The sequence below is a fragment of the Chrysemys picta genome, chromosome 11 (genome assembly GCF_011386835.1).
Source record: "Chrysemys picta bellii isolate R12L10 chromosome 11, ASM1138683v2, whole genome shotgun sequence".
Lineage (NCBI taxonomy): Eukaryota > Metazoa > Chordata > Testudines > Emydidae > Chrysemys > Chrysemys picta.
This window is the reverse complement of record NC_088801.1, coordinates 21,569,049-21,589,494: the sequence shown is the minus strand read 5'-3', so window position 1 is coordinate 21,589,494 and position 20,446 is coordinate 21,569,049. Positions and strand designations below refer to the sequence as shown.

Genomic DNA, 20,446 nt, shown 5'->3' with positions numbered 1-20,446 from the left:
CATGAAAATAAATACTAACAGCCCTCGGTGCTTGTTCTACTCAGTTGCTTGGCATCTCTTGGATTCTCAAGCAGCCTCAACTGTGACCATTTCTTTCTGATGTGGAATTTGCTACATTATTCATGTTTTTTTAACCTCTACCCTTCACTATAAAATAGCCGTCTACTGCCATTTCTTGTGAAATGTGAATGAGTAGAGCTGATCACAAAACAGGAAAACTTATCAGGAACATTTCCATGAAAGATTTGCCCTTTTTAAAAATTTCTTGAATTTTTTTCACCAGCTGTGTTAAGATATATGCAAGTATCATGTAAAAGCTATTTTTAATGAAGGAAAAAGTATCTACTTGTCCATACATTACCTAATTTACTTGGAGAAGTCACATTCATAGGAAATTATTGATGCCAATAATTTAATATTTTTTAAAGGTTAAGTAATGATATAACTATATAATACCCCCACAGTTACTCAAGTGAATATAAAATTACAAAGGGCAACATTTTCAAAAGTGCTTAAATGATTTAGGAGACTAAATTCCATTTTCAGAATTGACTTAGGCACATAGGATCCTAAGTTTCATCCCCAGGAAAACTGGACTTGCGCTTCTAAGTGCCTAAAACTTGCTTCAGAAAATGGGATTTAGGCACTTTTGAAAATTGTACATAAAGGCTCCAATATCAATCGATAGAGTGAAATCCTGGCCACATTGAAGTCAGTGGGAGTTTTGTCATTGATTTCATTGCATATGCTATATCCTACCTGGAGTAAGAAAAATAATCCCTTCCTTCCCCCGGTGTATAATATGTAGGTACCCTCAGGAGGTTTAGGCCTTCCTCTAATGCATGTCATCGGCCACTACTGGAGGCAATATACTGGACTAGATGGAACAGTCCTCTGTTCTCACATGGTAATCCCTATGTCCCTATAATACTTGTCCCCATAAGCAGAGGGGGTATAATATCAGCTTTGAATTAAAAGGAAAATAAGTAGTAGGTGGAGAGAGAAGATGTGAGTAGAAGTGACAGCAGTGAACTGTGCAATGTGGTGGCTGAAATGGAATACAGCCAATGTTTGTTCCTGATGTTTTATTGAATAAAGTCTTGTATATATTATCAGTCCTTCAAAAGATGATACAAGTTTCTTCATGTCTATTTTAAGTATTTCAGCAAATGTATATTTCATAAACCTCCACTTATTGCCACAAACTTAAATTGTCTTCAATTTGTCGGTCTGAATCAAGTTCACATTACATGCCCTGATGCAGTAAGTGCGTTTATGGTGAACAGTTGAACACCTGTTTCAAGGAAAACTCTACCCACTGCTCTCAAACCAAGAATCTAAAGGTACAAACAAGAGGGAAACAATTCTTATCTTGAGAAATGCAATTTTAATTATAATTGCCATTTCTGGCCTATATGTTGGTGATAGCTTTCTTGCTGAAAAAGACACCGCTTCTGCTACACACAGTGTGGAGCCCATTATAGGGCACTGCAAATTAATTTTAAATTATAAAGTATTTTAGGGTTTAAAATTTAAAATATTTAAAGAAAATAAAGTTATTTTATTATAATGAAACTAGGTTAGGAACTGGTTTAAATTGTCTTACAGAAGGATTTCATGCTGCCAGTGTCATAAATGACATTACAGTTTCAGCAAGGTGATCAACACCAGTAGAAGACTCAGAAATATTAATTTGAGTGAAAATAAATAAGTGTCTTTATTATAAGAGCTTCTTCATTCTCCTACTGTTTGGCCAAATAGAGTAGACACAACTGTCTATTCTAAATTAGCTATTACCACTCAAGGAAGGGATCTTGGAGTCATTGTGAATAGTTCTCTGAAAACATCCACTCAACGTGTAGCGGCAGTCAAAAAAGCTAACAGAACGTTGGCAATCATTAGGAAAGGGATAGATAATAAGACAGAAAATATCATAATGGTATGCCCACTTCCTGAATACTGCATATAGATCTGGTTGGCCCAACTCAACAAAGATCTATTCAAATTGGAAAAAGTACAGAGAAGGACAACAAAAATGTTTACGGATATGGAACAGCTTCCGTATGAGAAGAGATTAAAAAGACTGGGACTTCTCAGGTTGGAAAAGAGATGCTAAGAGGGGATATGATAGAGGTTTATAAAATTGTGACTGGTGTGAAGAAAGTGAATAAGGAAATTACTCCTTCATATAATACATGAACTAGGGGTCAGTGAAACCAGTGAAATTAATAGGCCGCAGGTTTAAAACAAACAAACAATAAGTATTTCTTCACACAACGCACAGTCAGTCTGTGGAACTCTTTGCCAGAGGACGTTGTGAAAGCCAAAACTATAACAGGGATCAAAAAAGAATTTGATAAATTCATGGAGGATAGGTTCATCAGTGGCTATTATCCAGGATGGGCAGGGATGCAACACCACGCTTTGAACATCCCTAGCCTCTGTTTTGCCAGAAACTAGGAATGGACGACAAGGGATGGATCACCCAATGATTATCTGTTCTGTTCATTTCCTCTGAAATACCTGGCATTGGCTACTGTTGGAAGACAGGAGACTGGGCTAAATGGACTGTTGGTCTCACCCATTATGACCGTTCTTATGTTCTTAACTGTCTTTAAGGGGAACTGCACAGGCTTTAAACCAAAAATCTGAAAATTCTTTCAAGGATTCCATGAGAGAAAATATTATATAGTCTCTATTTTTAAAATGTAACAAAATTTGAAGTAACTATCACTTTAATAAGAAGCAAAACTCCTAATTTCGGTGTCAGGATTAGTGACAAGTTCCATAAACAAAGATTTAAAACAGGAGTTCTCAAACTAGGGGTCGTGACCCATCGGGGGTTGCGAGGTTATTCTCTGGGGGATTGCGAGCTGTCAGCCTCCATCCCAAACCCCGCTTCACCTCCAGCATTGATAATAGTGTTACATATTTTTAAAAGTGTTACTGATTTATAAGGGGGGGGGTCGCACTGTGTGAAAGGAGTCACCATTACAAAATTTTGAGAACCACTGATTTAAAAGCACATCTCATTATAAATCCCTACTGTACCTGAATTCCTTTTTTCCCCCTGATGTAACCCACTCTGGCTGTAAAAGTCTACAGCTCAGATTTTTCAGAATCTTTGTAAGGGAATTTCATTTAAAATACATAACTTCTTTCATTTATACACAATAGACTTTTTCATCTTTTTGCAACTTACATGTGGGTTTTTAAACTTACAGCAAAACCTTTTTCTTTAATCAGTTTTAAATAAACAATATAACATAAGAGCCACAGTTGTGTATGTTGCATCTTCCATCACACAAATTTATCTGTAAAAACCTGTGGTAACTTTCTGAAACCAGCTGCTCCATTGGGATCTGTAATTCTGTCAACACACAGCTACCCATATCTGTGTTTCTCATGGTATTCTATATTTCATAAAAGCACCCTCATGCAGAGTTGTTGCTTCTGGGCATAACACTAAAAAATGATGGTAGTGTCCCAGTTTAAAATAAAGGAGTCTGAATCAGAATGCCTGACCCAGCTGAAATAAATTCATATATTTGAAAGTCCCAGATCTTTGTAGTTGTACTTGGATCTTCCCTACTTAAAAGGGAACAAAGCTATCAGGACAGATACTAAGTCATTCACCATTCTTAGTATTTGACTCAAGAACTGAATTGCTTATTATATGCCATAGGAATAAATGAAAGTCATTGTATATATTCCAATCATAACAACATCTTGAGCTCTTTAAAATTTTACATCATCTGTTTTGATGGAATAGCCAACAATTCAGTTATTCATATTGCATTTGCACTTTTGATTTAATAATCTCATTTTTTCCTTTGGCAGATGTACAACAAATGGCAATCGACTGGCTCACTGGAAATTTTTATTTTGTGGATCATGTCAGTGACAGAATCTTTGTGTGTAATCACAATGGAACTGTGTGCATTACCCTGATTGATCTTGATCTTCAAAACCCTAAGGCAATAGCTGTTGATCCAACATCAGGGTAAGAGTATTGTTCACATAACATGCTTGTTAAATTATACAATGCATACTTGCATGCAAAAAAATCTAAAACATTTATGTTTTATTTCAGTGCTTGTGCTTTTCAGGCCACACATTTACCTAATATAAACCTTAAATGACAGATTAATTATTAGCTCATGAAACTTCCTTAAGACATCCCAATGTGATAAGAATGCTACTTCTCTCTAGGAGAGTAAATAATACACCCATTTTATTCAGGTGTTTTGAGACATAATATTTGCAGTTATTTATTGAGCTGTTTATTTTGTTGTAAAAAATAAGTACAACAATAATATATGTAGGTAACGTGTACATTGAAAGGTCTTGCTTCAGTTGTCACAAGTAATTGCTGAACCATTTTAATAATAGTAGATGTTTTTGTGACTTTAAAATTGCAGGAGAAATGGAAAAGTAACTTAGCTCTTCACAAGTTTTCTCCAGTACATTCTAACCCTTTTTAGAATATAAAGAAAAGGAATGTCACAACCATCTTCTTATATTTTACTCCCTAATCTGTAGGGGCATTAGGACCTCATCACTAGTATGTTTCGGAGCAGAACCAAGCCACCAGACTCTCTTCATGTGCTCCTATTGGGAGTCAGTGAAATATAAACAGTATGGAATTGCATTTTTATTGCATAAACACATTCAAAATCATCTGGGGAGGAAAACCTCAGTTAAAATACTGGCCACTAAAAACCCTTTACCTTATAACCACTACCAGCTAGAAAAAGTTTTCAAGCAAAATGATGAAGTAGGATGCATCACTGAGCATGGAGGAAATGATGTTTAAGATGTAAATTTCAATGAGGTTTTTGGAGTGGCTGTTTTGTCCTCGTTATTGTTTTATTAGTCTGCAGGTAGTTAAATATGAAATGACTGGTGGAATATGTCCTAAACTGCCATAAGCCTCTGCTCAATAAATAGGAAAATATTTACTGAAGAAACAGCTTGTCATCCATATGTGGACTTTTGTTACTCTTTACTTAAAGCCTGATTGAATATTAAGATGCATCATCACAATGGGTTTAATTTTGACAAGAACAGCTTGCATGTAAACTTTGCAAAGGAAGCTGTATAATATAATTCCTGAATATAGCTGTATTTCTATTTGCAACAGATGGTAAACTTGACTCAGTCTGACTGCAGTGATGTTTCAAAAAGACATTAGTGAAAGAAGTTGTATTTAAACCGATTTGTTTGGTAATTCTCATAAGAAAGAACTGGAGGTTTTCAAATGGGCTAACAGCAGCCTTTTCAACTACATTTATTTACATGTTCTGTGCTGGATTTGCTAGTTGAATTCCAAACTAGTTATTAAATAATCTTGTCTGTCAAAAATATCAGAATTGAATTGAATTATTTTCCTTGAAATAAAGAACACAGATCTTTTTGGAACAAAACTGTCATACCAGAATATCATATATGTTAACAAATCTCCCTTTTGAACACCAATATCTTTCTTTCCCCTACTCTTCCCATTTTTTCACTGTCATGATATCAAAGATCCTCAATTTGGCAAAGAATTTCAGAGTAGAAAAGCTTCATGTTGTTTGCACTTAGTCTCTGAAGGATTCCTTTGGCTTTGATAGCTGTTTAAATATAATTCTGTCATGTATCATTTATTGGACTAGGAAAATAACTTTTTTATATTTAATGAGTGTTCTGTACACTGAAGTCATGTATATTGTACATGTACATTGTGTGGGGGTTCTATACTTACTTTCAAGAACATTTTTTTCAATTACACACATTAGAGATCATTTTTATTTTTTATGTTGTCTTGCCAGCACAGGAAGTTTCCTTACATTGTAAATCTGACTTCAAACTACTATGAAATATTTTTAAAGCAACAAAGCTTCTCTCAGTTCCACTGACAGAACATTACACTGTCTTTTCCTTTGCTCAAGTCCATCCCATTGTTCCTCGAAACAGTTTCACTCCCACTCAGGTATTTTTTCGCCCTCTATATAAACATAGCCCAAAAATGTTTGCAGTGTTCCAGGTGTGGTCCAACTGGTACCATACACAATACAACTTGATTTTGTACAGCATCTTTCATACACTATTGCAATACCCTTTACTGCATCCCAAAATGATTCATTGTATTAAATAATACAATACAGAAGGCAGTCTATTAGTCATAACATATATATTTATATATATTGCTGGTGCAAAAATAAACAGTGTCTTAACAATTTTAGATTTTTTAAATAATGATGTGAAGACTTAATCTAATTAATACATTAAAGTATTTCTTCTTCATGCCATAGGCTCAGCATGTGTCCTCTAATGGAAGAAACCACAGGTGGGAGTCTTAGCAGGGAGGAAATCTCTAAAGTTCCCTTTGCAGAGATCTCCCCCAAATGGTTACATGAGCAGTGGGAAAGGGGGTTCTTTTCCTCCCATGGAATGAAGAAGGGTTTAGCTTCCCATGGAAATTCCTTCATGGAATCTTCAGATCCCAGAAAATCCATGCAGAGGCCATAGTCCCCACACAGGCTTCTAAGACTTCCTATTTCGGGCAGAGTGGAATCCCTGGACCCAGGGCTTCCTTTAGTGGCATCCTGAAGTGGAGAGGAGCATTGGAATAGTTAATAGAGTCTCAAGCTGTATTCACTCTCCTGCCGATTCATTATGGGGCATGGGAAGAGATGAAGTGCATCACCCCATTATTGAATAGCATTAAATTAAAGCTCCAGCCTCAGATTTATATTGAAGTAACTTGAAATGCATTGTTACTTGCATTTATGTTCGGTTGTGACATGAAAAGGAACTCTTTCCAAACTGGGCAGTTGCTGTATTCTGCTATTAGTTAGGACTGCAATCACACAGAAAATTTGTGTGCCAACCCTATAACACTCTGTCCCCACAATCTTGTCCCAGCACCGTTTCCCAAATGGTGGATCCTGACCCACATTCGGTCATGAGAAGGGTCTAGGTGGGTCATGCGGTCCACAAAAGTGCCCCCCCCCCCCCGCCTCACTCTCACTTCCTGTGAGCAGCTGGATCTGAGCAGCAGCAACAGCATGGAGAAAGCTGCTGAAGCGAGTAAGTGGATACTCAGTAGACAGGTAGTGACTATGTCCTGGCCATGGGGACAGAGGGACTGGCTGGGGATGTTGGAGAGGTGAGGACTGGGAGAGCAAGAGAGAGAGAGCTGAGGGGTCAGGCTGGGAAGGGGTGGGGAGAGGAGGGGAGGGGAAAGAAGAAGAGAGAGAGTCCCAAAAAAGACAAAATGCAGATTGCCTTACTTAAATGTTTGGGAACAACTGTCCTAACAGACCCCTGCTCCATTGGAAGCTTTTTTATACTCCTGCCAGCCAAGAGGAAAGGTCATGTGAGTCTGCGCTTACATGGGTGCTGTTGCTCTTCTGGTGGTATCTCTGAATGGCCAAGAGGCATGCCTTTTTCTTTTCTTTTCTTTTCTTTTCTTTTCTTTTCTTTTCTTTTCTTTTCTTTTCTTTTCTTTTCTTTTCTCCTTTATTTCAAGCTAATATTTTAAATATATATTTTCAATTACTTCAATATCAAAGTACTATTTCTGTGTCAATATATTATTACTTTATATACTTATCTGTCTCATAATGATATTGGTTTTATTTTTTCTTTATTGAAAATTTTATAATATCTCATAAAAGGTGCAGATACATTGAAGTGTATTGTAAATTGAGCACCAAGTGTTGTGGCACATAAAAGTGTGTGTATTACCCTCTAAAAGCAGCCGATATTTATACACCTGGTACATATAATTACAAAACATATTATTTTATATTCAAATATAAAACTTACACTATTCCCATAAAACATTATGTAAGTGCTCCTATAAGAATGGCTCCAATTTGCAGTGGCCTTCAGTGTATTTGCTCTCATAACCTGTATTCCAGTCATAGCAAATACCTAACTGTTGAATCTATTAATATTAATATGAATATTATTAAGTGCTGACAGTGTGCTTAGAACTATGCAAGATACAGAATCCTCGCCCTGAGCAGAGGAACTTAGGGCTTGTTCTTATCAATAGTAAAACTCCCATAGACACTCATAGTACAGGATCAGTGTCTTACTGTCTAGCTTAAACTCTCTTCTTGTTTGCCTTTGTGGTGTGTGTTTTAATTGTTGTACTATGTACCAGAAATCCTCGACTGATTCACAGTTACAGGCACAACACGGGCAAAAACTTTCCCATGCTGTCCAGGCCAGGGTGTTTCCTTCCTGTTTGGGAGAAGACCATCTCTATGAGTGAGAGAATTGTTGAATCATTTTGTCTGTTAAATTATTTGCTTCACTGGTGAGATGGACAACAAGCATGCCAGTTGTAGAGGTTTTTATGATATGGTCTTCTGTGCACTTGGAAATGGACTGGGGCCACCAAACTCATTTCACATGTGATGCTGAAAGTGCCAAAGCCTTCCTTCACTACTGAGTGATGCAGGAGTTGAGCTTTTGAATGGCTCTAATATCACACTACCTGTTGAGCTATCAAATTCCTTGTATTTGAAATTCTTGTATTAAATGTGTTGGTTTTGGTTGGGAGGTAAGCATTTCCACAACAAGAAATGTCTTCTGTTATTAGTTTACTCCTGCATGTATCTTCTAGAAATGTAGTGTGAAAAGCGAGTTCTCCAAACAAACAAACAACAGAAGAGGAAATACTAATAAAAAATGAAAACAATTATTTAACCATGTAGCCTTTATGAAGGACTGTTCTTTATCTTCTATTTCAATTACTTTCCAAAAGAAGAATACATTTTACAGTATAGCTCTGGGATTTGTGTTATAGGACACTTACCAAAGGAGAAAATTAAGAACCATATATTATGAGTACTTTTTTGTAAACAATTCAAATTTGTCAGTGATAGATATACTTAGGGAGGAAAAAGAGAACAGTCCTACTAAAAAAATAAATTAAAGATCAGGAAAAAAATGGAGAAAAAATGTTTTATAACAGTACATTGCCTCTCCAGTTCCATCGGAATGAGAGCTTTAGCTGCTCCTGCCACCAGCTCCTAGAATTGATAAATAGTACTGAAGGGACCTCTTCCTTTTGTGGGTGAGAAACACAAGCTATAACTGTCACTGTTGTCCTTCATCTTTTTCTCTCTTGCAAACTGGGGTAGATCTGATGCTTTTGTTTCATGTGAAACAGGTATGCATTGTGTTTTCATGGTTTAATTTGTAGTCGTGGTCCTCTGAATGTACTGCTGGTGTGCATGGGGAGTATTTTTTTTCCAGGAACTCCAGCAAATTCCTTCTTGGTACAAGTAGCATATTCATAAGACCAAACCTGTAATTGCTTTGTACATTTATTTTAATTGAAAGGCAGTACATTTAAAACTGAAAAAAATGTGGCCTCATGGATAGAACACTGGGCTGGGACTCAGAAGATAAGCGTTCTGTTTCCAATTCTGCTACTGGTCTGCTATATGACCTTGGGAAAGTCACTTAATCTCTCTGTAGTTTGGTTCTCCTATCTGTAAACTGGTGTTAAGGAAACTCATCAACTTTTGTAAAGTGCTTTGAGATCTATGGATGAAAAGCACTATATAAGAGCTAGATATTATCATCTCTTTATTTTATTAAACAATGCACACAGCCACAAGCTATGGAGGGCAAGAGCTTATGTAGTAGGACTTGAAAAAGAATTAGATAATTTAGGTGGATGATGAGAACATACACCGTTGCATTAACAAGAATAAAAAAAGGGGGATATAATCCCTCATACTACAGGGCACAAGCCGTCCCCTACTGGACAGTGGGGAAGGTGGAAGAGGATAGCAGGAGATCATTGTTCTTGGGAGGTATAGGTTTTTTTTGTTTGTTTTTTTTTGGAGAGAAGATTATATACATCTGTTGTTTGGCATGTATTTTTTTTAACATTTCAATATGCATAATTATATACACCCACATATAATGTATATATGCATATATTGGTTTACTTATCCATTTATAATAGTGTATATAATAACTTTGTCTGTGTTCTATTTTATATGGTTGAGAGAGCGAATGAATTTTAAGGATATTTTTGAATGAAGAGGATGGCTACCTAGGCCCAGCTCCTCAAAGGTATTTAGAGGCTTGCAACCCATTTAAATCAATGGAAGTTAGGTACCAAAATATATTGGAGCATCTGGGCCCTAATCCCTAAGAAGTACAAGACTGTTCCAAGCATAAGGAATAGTGTGGAAGAAGGCATATAGACCAGAATGGGAAAGGAATTAAAACAAGTTAGGAAGAGGGCTTGTGTAGAATGAAGGCAGCAAGGGGAAAGGGCACTGTAAAGAAGAGCAGAGAGGTAGTGGTGGCGTTGTGCAGAGTTGTAAGGTTAAGAAAAATGACCCTGAATTTAATGTTACTGTGAGTGGGAGACATGTAGGAAAAGTCTTAGTAGAGGGGGCGGGGGAGCAGTAGGGAAATAAGAGTCTGGTCAGTAGGGTCCTGCAGTCTTCAAAGTGAGAAATTCCCGACATAGATGGGTTTAGAGATGTTTGTAAAAGCGGAAGCAAGTGGCAGTTGGATGTCATGGTGATGAGAGCCATATAAGTATCTGAACAGATCTGACAACTGATTGCCTGTCACGGGAGGAGTGAGAGAAGGTGAAAAATGAAACCATTTGCAAGATGGATGATGGTGGAATTATTAGCAGTAATGGAGAATAAAGGTAGGGAAGATAAGGAATTTGTTTTCGCCTTGATGGGCTTGAGTTGCCAGCAGGAGGTCCAGAAGGAGAAGTCAGAGAGCCAACTGAAGCTGTGAGAGTGAACAGAAGTGGGAAGATATGGCTGGGATCTGTCAGCATAAATATGGTAGTTGAAGGTATTAGAGTGGATCAGTCCCAGCGATAAGATGTGGAGAGAGAAGAAGTGGGAAGGGAGTGCAGGAACCTGAGGGACACAAGCAATGAAGGGAATGACGAGGAGAGGCAGACACTTATCTAGATGCTGAATGATTGACTGGAGAGGTAGAAAGTTGAGCACAGTAAAGAAAATCCCAGAAGAAGAGTGAACCCAAGAGGAGGGAGTTAAAGACTATGTCAAAAGTAGCTGGTAGATTGTAGAAATGTAGAGATTGAAGGGCCCTCGTAAGGTTGTCTAGTCTATCCCAGTGCTCTGAGGTAGGATTAAGTCTAGGTAGAAGGAGGATAAAGAATAAATCTTTGGAATTAATCTGGAATAGATCATTGATGTTGTTCATGACAGTGGAGGGGGCAGAAATGAGATTTGAGTAGATTCCAGGAAGAGAGTTGGAGTAGAGAGTCACAACATTCATTAGAGATGACAAGTTCAAAAGACTTAGAGGTAGTGGGAAGGAGGGAGATGGGCAGTACTTTGAAATAAATAAAATTTATATAAATTAAATGGATGTATTCCACACATGCAGCCCATAAAAACAAAACAACCTAACAAACAAAAAATAGTGCTCTGTTTTCCTCATCTGCCTTTCAGAGTTCTTTAAACAGCATTGGTTTTTAGGACCTCTGCACCTAAATCCAGTAGGGGCTATCACTTTTTATTCTTTTCTCGTCTTCCTCTCTTGTTGTCTGCAGCCCCCTCCACACAGCACAGGACTTGGGAGAGAGCCCTGAATTGTTAAATTAGTGGGTTTTTATTTTCCAACATTTAATATTTTCTCCTAATTAAAGACAAGTTTTATAGTAATTTGTAAATAACAAAAACATTAGTATTTTAATAAAACACTATTATTAAAATGCCCAGTGCTTTTTCTAGCTCTAAAGCAAATTCAAAGGGCTGCCTATAAGAAGCATACATTGTACAATAACTGTGAAAGTTTTGAAGGTGACCTTTAAAGAAGAGAAATGTTTATGCTCTCTTTTTTTAAACTTCTTTATGATGTCTAATAAAACACTGGATTTTTTTTTATTATTTTATCTTTGGCATTAAAATGCAGCTGCTGATGCCTTTTTTGTTTTGTTTTAAGACTATGAATAATTGGAAGTAACAACACAGTGAAGCCCAAAGAGCTGAGAAGGGAAGGGATTTTAGTCAGACTGTATAAAACTCTTTGATTTTTGTTTGCTTTGATTAACACCTCTTTAACTCAGATGACTGGTAAACACTTAAATGAACAGACTTCTGTGCTAAATTCAAAACTCTGCCACTTCAGCTAAAGGTTGAGAAACTTCCAATTCCAGTTTCTATGGTCCTCCACGGAGTCCTCTGGGGTGAGGGGGGAGTTTAGGTTAAAAAAACAGAACATGTAATTTTACATTCTTCTGTTCATTTTTAATTAAAAAGAAGCCTTTTTTGGGTGGAAACCCATTTTTATTCCTTTGTATATCACTTTTAAACTTCCTTAAAGTCCCAGACTTCTATGAGACTTTGTTCCTTACTGGGCAGTATGACAGGTGTAGATCTGCTTAGTAAGAAACCAGGCCTGATAATGATGATACTGTTGGTGACTTCTCAATGAATATCCAAAAGCAGCATGTACTATCTTTTTTTTTCTTCCCATTTTTCCTGAAGATTCATGACATTGCTTGCATGCAGATGCAAACCCAGAAAATGACAGAGGAACTTGTATTAGTTCTCAGATGAGCTCAAAAAATCCTTTGATTTATAAACATGAAAAGAAACAAACTGAAACAGATGTGAGATAAAATTTAAAGTAACCCATCTAAAAATGTTAGCATCCAAAGCAAATATTCTCAGTCAGCAACGAAATAGTAGGATCCAAAATATCGTATACATTATGTAACTATACATAAATAGAAACCCATTAACAGGACTGTATTAATGGCTTATCAAAGTGACTGTTTACCCTATGCAAGGCAGTGCTCAGAGACTGAATTTGACAATACATGCAGTTGTCAAACAATATTTTATGTGAAGTTGCCTAGTTTCTCTTCTGTTGTGCGTGACTGTCTGATCAATTACATTGTGTTAAGCATGAGGTCACTGACCATAACTTCAAAGCCAAATGTTTACTCTGGCCTTGTTAACTAAATTCTATGCCCTTAAAAATGGGATCCAAAACAGGTTTTACCCAAAGAGTGGCAGAAAATTCTAATAAAACATATAGTGAATGACAAATTAACTTTTCTCCAAGCACTGATCACAAAACTTTGAGGAAATTATGAAAAATCAACAGTATCAGCATTGCCATTAAACCAATATAAAGATTTCTCCCCCCCACCACTCCCAACAGAAGATTGAATGTCTGACTTCATCATTTGTGGAGAGCAGAAGGCAAGTTACACAGTAACTGGCATCACATCTCTCATAAAGTGAAGTCAAGTAACTTTTCTCTGTCCCAGCATGTAGACACTAGTTAATAAAAATTTTTGACCGAACTGTTGCTACCGAAAAATAATTTGACTCTCAGGTGTCCCTGTTACTGCCACTGGGCCAAACAGAAAGTTTAGTCCCTGCTTTAGTGCAGAAAATGACTTTTCCCCTTTATGAGGGTTTGCCAGGTAAAATGAAGGGCTCTGCAACATCTCAGCAGTTTTATTGTTACAATAGTTTCTTCTTGTAGTTGTGAATTCCTCTTCCTTGGGAATGAAAGACCATTTGTATTTTCTCTGCACTCGTAAACAATGACAAAAGTGGTGTATTTCTGTAACCAAAGGCAGCTTCTAAGAGGCAAAAATTGCTTTTCCAGGGCAGGGGTTCAGGAATACAGCATAATGTATTTTGCTCTTTGGCCAAATTTTATGAACACTATTACAAATCAAAAATGGTAACATTTGCATAACATAAGTAGTTGTTACTTGAGGTGTTTGAAGGACCATTTATGAGGCTCCCACAAAACAACTGGCTTTTTATATGGTATCTGTAGTGCAGACAGTTGTTACCAAATTACTATCGCCACAAATTAAGCTGAACAAGTGAACAATAACAGAACAAAGAAACCACCTTGAGTCTACAAAAAGAAGAACAGGATTGCCTTGGGCAATTCACAGCTGATATGACACCTCCTCTCACTGTATTTCTAAAATGTCTTCATGTCATTAACATGATTACTACTATTCCTTTCATAGTCCTATCCTTCAGTCCTTACTTAATCAAAGCTGCTATTGAAATCACATGTGTAAGAACTGCAGAATTGGGCCCTTAGGAGTTTCCCTATTCGTTACTTACAGGGGAACTGGGAGGAAGGGATGTTAAGCCGGTCGCTAAGGGAGACACTAGGTGACTTCCTAGCTAACCATCTATTCCATTAGAAAATTTGTTCTGATCAAGAGGAAAGCAGTTGTGCATATTACGTTAAGACCAAGATTCTGATACCAGTCTGAGCACTGGATGAATCAAATGATGGAACAAAATCTTTGGGAAATACCAATTTAGCGCCAAATTCTTTCAGTTAAAAAGTAGCTTGTGTTACTCTGAATTTACCATGGTGTAACCAATGAAAGATTATGGAGCAAATTCTAACAAAAAAATGTCAGTAGTATGACATAAAGCAATTCTTACAAGTTTTACTTGCTGAATAGAAAATAACACTATATTGGCATATGCCGTCGATATTCTAAAACTTCCAGAAATTCTGCATCTAAAGGAGGGCATATGTTTCCTAAATTGCTTATATACTGTTGCAGTACATAAGTGTGTAAAACTAATTTTTCTCCGAAGTTGGTTTCATGCTATTTATTCCTTCCTTCATTCTAGATAGAGTACTGCATGCATAAGAGAAGAGATTTAAACATAAAAACACTGGCATTATCCCAGCTCTGGCTGGGACAGTAAAGGTTTTAAGACCGCCCAAAGGGCAAAACTGATAAAACTTGTTCTGGTTAGCTTATCTCCAGTCTTAATGTTTGTGCTTATCATGCTGGCTGTGCTCTAGCATGGTGGAGGGGGTGTTTGATTGCTTATGTGGTAATGATTCTTCCCATTATTTTTCTTTCATCCTCTCTTCCTGATTCCTGGCACTTCCACCCACGTGCTTAGCCACATAAATCCTCATAACGGGGGTGCTAGGAAATGAAAAGGAGCTTGAGTGTGAAGACAAATGTTAATAATAGATACATTGCAATACTAGCAAAAAAAGGATCATTGAGAAATTACAAAGGCTGCTCCTTTTAGGGGAGGAAGAGATTGTAAGGAAAACATATTTAAGTTTTAGTATTTTTATTTTTATTTATTTTGGGCTTTTCTGAAAATGAAGGCAAAAAAAGTAGGGACAGGACTGTGGCAATAACAAAATGCAAACGTATTAAAGAGGAACAGGGAGAATAATGAAGGTATTGGAAGAAGAGTTAGTCCCCCTACAGAAGCAACAACACAGCCTTCTAGGAATTATCTTTATCTTAAAAGAGACTAATGAAAAGACATGAGCAGATGCTGTATTTTCTTCCTCATTCACTAAAGAGCGGTGAGCTTCTTTTTCTTATTATAGTAGACAACAGTACAAGCAACATACCAAATCAACATCAGTTTTGTTATAAAGCTTCTGCTTGCTTGAGGATTGTATTATTTATTGGCTTCTGTGACACTGAGTTGCCTCAGCCCTTGTATTGCCTCCTACACTAGTAGGAGAAAAATGGGTAGTGGAGAGTGGTCATGGCCACAGTCTGGGTAAGCGGAGGAGAGACGCTAATGAGGAGCAGCATTGCGTAGGAAGTGATGCTGTGATGAATGATGCAACCATGGCCCAGCTGTTCTTTGAAGAAAATTACACAATTAAACCATAGGCAAGGTGTGTGGATGTGTGTAATGGACACTGCCTCGCTCTCTGTGTTAGTATTATTTGCTTGTTATTAAATTGGTTGTTTAAAAGATTTTGAATAGTAATATTACATATCCATGGGTCCCGCTTCAGTGGGAGCAGAATTTTGATCAAATCTTACTTAGAAAATGGCACAATAATCCAAAAATAACTGAAAAGGAGTTTGTTTTTTATTGTGGGGGTTTATAGTGTATGTGCCCATTATATTTATTTTTTAACCTCAAGTTAATGGATTACTAGCTAACTCAAGATAATTACCATGTTTTCAAAGATTACTCTGGACACTCTCCAAACATTTGTCCCAAGATACAAACTTATGTGGTTTAACATAGGTTTAGTTTACAGTTAGCTGCAAACTTATGAATGTTTGGAGAGTGTTTAGACTAGCCTTTGAAAATGTGTTAACTACTTTGAGTTAAATGGTAACTAATTAACTGGAGATAAAAATGTCTGTGGTAAATAAGCCCTGTCTACATGCAACAATTGTATGACTCTGGCTATACTGGTGTAATTATACCAATTACATCCTCCCTAGTGTGGATGCTGTTATATCAGTATAAAGGTGTCATATAATGGTATATCTCATGGGAGCATGCTATACCAGTATAAAGCACCTTTATACCGAAATAACTGTTTGTATAATAGGGAGGTTGGACCAATTTAACTATTTTGGTAGAAAATCACACCTCTAGCCCAAATAATTAATTGGAACAAACCAACCCAAAGTTTTATCTGTGTTCCTGGATGTTTGAGAAGGGCTAAGAGGTGTTTGTTGGTATGAGTCTCTTGAAAGGGTGCGATATTTTTCTTTTTGGTATTTGTTTGCCTGATGAATTGATTATTTTGATATTGGGGTGGGAGGGAGGTGCTTTTTTTCATCTTGTTGTTTTAGATAGTACTAAAAATATATAGTTTAAAAATTAATATCTAAGCCAGAATTTTCAAACCTGGGAGCCTAATGTTCGCTTACTTACATCCCTAAATAAAGGGGCCTGATTCTCAGAGGTGCTGAGCATTTTCAGCTCTGGTGGAATCAGTGGCAGCTGGGGTTGTTTAGCACCTTTGAAAATCAGGCCACTTTTATTTATGTGTTTTCCATGTGTGTGTGTCTGTGTGTCTATCTATATAACTCACACATTTCCTATAGCACAGACTGCATTAAAAGCGTAGAAACAACAGTATTTCTTTACGTTATAGGCAAAGCCTATGCTCAAGATTCCAGCTTAGTGGGTTCCCATGGCATATCTGACACACTGAATAGCTATAGAGCTTTTTAACCCTAGCGTAAATTATCAGAGGAACTGGTAGCACTGCCTATTATTAAGGTTACTTGATGTTTCCTGTTCTGAGACCCTCTTTTCAGTTGCTTATAACTTTGCCAAATTTTATTTGGACTGAAATTTTCCATATCTGATGTCTGCCAGATGTCTTTTCATTTTTTGGTAAGTTTCTGCTAAAACAGCTTGACTGTATGTCACAATTGGTTTAGCAGGTTCTGAGAATGAGGCTAGGGAAAAAAATATAACAACTGTTTTACTGAAGCTCTAATGCCTCCATGCCCCCGAGCAAGGGTTTAATATTTGGTAGGGGTTGTTGCCTTTGTGTTAGGGATCTTTTGCCATCCTAATGAAAATTCGCCCAAAGACAGGCACATGTTCATTAGAGACTTGTTAGCATTTGGCAGCTAAATTCTCTGAAGAGTCCATCTGCAATGAGTATGTTACAGCCTGAGGATGAAAAGGCTGATCGGGACTTTCCCTACAGTTGCTCTTTTCCTAGCTGCTTGGGGCTATTGGCACCTGCCTTAGAAAGTCAGAGCAGGGAAGCTCTCTCTCTCTCTCTCTGTTAGTACTGAGGCAGGGAGGAGAAGAATGAGGAAGCAGACTTATTTGAATGCAGAGGCACTCCAGAGGAATTGGTGCTGGGTGGGAGAGGTGGTGGATAAGAGCAGGAGGGGAGAGGGGATTGCAAGAGACAAAGTGTGGTGGGGAGCAGAGAGGGAAAGGGAGGGGCAGGAACTGGGGCAAATAGGTGCAGAGGAACAGGAGCTGGAGCATGGGGGTAGTGGATAGGAGCAGAGGGGAATGGGACAGGAGGCATAGTGCAGAAGTGTCTACAACCAGTGGAGCATACTCCCCTAAGAACCTGGAATTGAACCCAGGAGTCCCGAATCTAAACTTTGTTCTGCTGTCAGCAAACTGTGAAACCCACTGGCAAAGTGAGTGTTGTCTACTTCTAACACTACCTCTACTACTACCAGTTACATTGTTAGTGCAAGTGGTCGAGCTCTATGCTATAGATCTAAAGGTTCAAATCCTGCTGATGCCCCAAACTGGGGATCAGCATGATTCTACATGGCAACATTTCTGTTTTTTTCAGTTTTTCAAATTAGGAAATTACATTTTAGAAAGTGCATTAAAAGAATGTTAAGGTTGCAAAGTTAAGCATTTAAAAGTTAGGAAACAGCAGTCTTAAGTTTGCCTGTGCAACCTTAATTCAGTCCTCTTCTCATATGCCTTTTGATATAGTCTTCAATTACATGATCACATGAACAGGATGGACTGTGCGCTAGGGGTTGTCTACACCATGCAGCTTTTAGCGACAAGGCTGCATCGACACAGCCTTGTTGCTAAAAGTCAGTGCATGTAAATGCTCTTTGTTGGTACTTTGTCAGCACTTTTGCTGACAAAATACTTCCAGCCCCGCGAGTGGCATTAGCTTTGTCGGCAGGAGCTTTCACACTGCCACTTGCGTTGGCAAAACTTTTGTCTTTCGTGGGGGGCTTTTTTAAGTACTCATGAAAGACAAAAGTTTTGTCGACACCTTCGCAGTGTAGACATACCCCTAGAAATGAATCAGGTTTGTATAGTGAAGAAGACTGTTATCTGTAGGACTCACTGCTTCATTTGTTGTATAAGTTGCAAGGTGTGTAGGGAGGGAGTTGGGGATTGCAGGAAGAGATAAGATTGTCTCTTGGTTAAAGAAGTTGCCACACTGGAGAATTGGATTCTACCCCTATGCTTTCCACAGAGTTCCGATGTGGTGCTACGCAAGTTATATCAATCAAACTTTTTTACAAACCGTCACTAATTAAGCGTTCCTCATTTTATGGATGCCCAAACTGAGATACCTGGGGCTAGATTTACAGAAGGGCTGAGCGCTCACAGCTGCATTTGGAGTCATTTGGATCTGTGCTTTGAACATATAAAGTGATATAAAAATCATAAGTACTCTGAAGAAATCAGGCCCCAAGTGCATCAAGGTGGGCAGGCACTTTTGATAATTCTGGCCTTAATCTCTCTGTGGCTCAGTTCCCAAGCTGTAAAATGGGGATAATGTTACCATTTACTCTCAGAGGAGTTTAAAGCACTCAGATACTATGGCGAGAACACCACAGAAATGGCCATTAGGAAATTAATAATATTGCATTCAGTGCAGGGTTTGGATGTGTACATTTTATAAGGCATGGGGACAGATATTGTGTAAAGGGGGTAATAAGAAATATAACCACCCCCTTTCACTTAATGAGGCAGGGGCCCTTTGCAAAAAAATAATATCATCATATAATTAAAGACTATATTTTAATCCATACACACAAGAGTGCTTAGTTAAACTTGCAGGAACAACTTTAATTCTGGATTTCTCAATTTTTGAATATTTGATTTTAAAACCACAATGTTCTTTTAATGTAAATTTTTTGTCTGTATGGATTCTAAGTTACTTAACAAACTATAGAGATCTGTACACGTGCTATATTGACTTTTTCTATAGTTAAGGAAAAAAGTCTTGCAAAACATATTTGTTCTTTAGAAATATTTATCTTTCATTTCACTCAGCACAATTTTTAGTAGTTTTTCCCTAACCCTTTTTCTTCCCAAAATATGTCTAAGTCAAATGAAATGTGTGTATTAGAAGGTTCAGAGAGCAACAGATGCTAAGTGTTCAGGGTGAGAACTCTCCTGTCTGCGGGCTCCCTCATCTTGCTGCTGGGAGGATGCACTAAATCCGCCGTTATTGCGAATCAGCTTGTGAACTTGTGATTAGCCCTTCTGTAAAGAGAACACTGTTTCTGTATGCAAAATATTACTTGGTATATTCATCTGGCAAGCCAGTAAAAGCTCACCCACTATACAAATGTTACCTGCAAACTTCTGGTTTTGAATCAATTTTATTTAATGACTTCTGATTCACATATAAACTTTTCTTTGGGAGAGATAGAGAAACTGCCACTTAACTCTTCTTAGAATAATACCTTTAACTAGCCAATGTATCAAGATTTATATTAAAAGTTCCTTATCAAATTGCCCCCACTTTAATGTGCTTCTATTATGTTAATGTAATCAGATTTACTGTAGATTTTTTTAAAAGGTGAGAGTGAAGAAAATATGAGGGATACTGCAACAGAAATGAAGAAAGTGCACCAAAGCTACAGCATGGAACTAAAATGAAAAGCAGATGGGAAAAACACATACAGGCAAGAGTAATTGCACATAGCAACACAAAAGAAATATAGAGAGAACCAATGGAGAAAATATTTAAGCATCATGTACTCCTGGGGCAATTCTGCATCAAACATTTAAAAATGATGCACCAAAAATTAAACATTCTGCGCACAATATTTTAAAATGCTGCAAATTTTATTTGTCAAATATTTCAATTATTTTGGCAATTTATTTCAAAATACCTGTCAACAGTACATACGTGACAATACAGACAACATAAAAGATTCAGGAAA

General features: G+C 37.4%; 1 protein-coding gene across 1 annotated transcript in view; it reads left to right on the top strand.

The window, feature by feature from the left end:
• Positions 1–20,446, top strand: part of LRP1B (LDL receptor related protein 1B) — a 1,261,104-nt gene that overhangs the window by 590,988 nt on the left and 649,670 nt on the right. Inside the window, exon 7 of the mRNA XM_065561615.1 lies at positions 3,841–4,003. Coding sequence (XP_065417687.1) covers positions 3,841–4,003 — 163 coding nt within the window. The remainder of the gene's footprint in view (positions 1–3,840; positions 4,004–20,446) is intronic.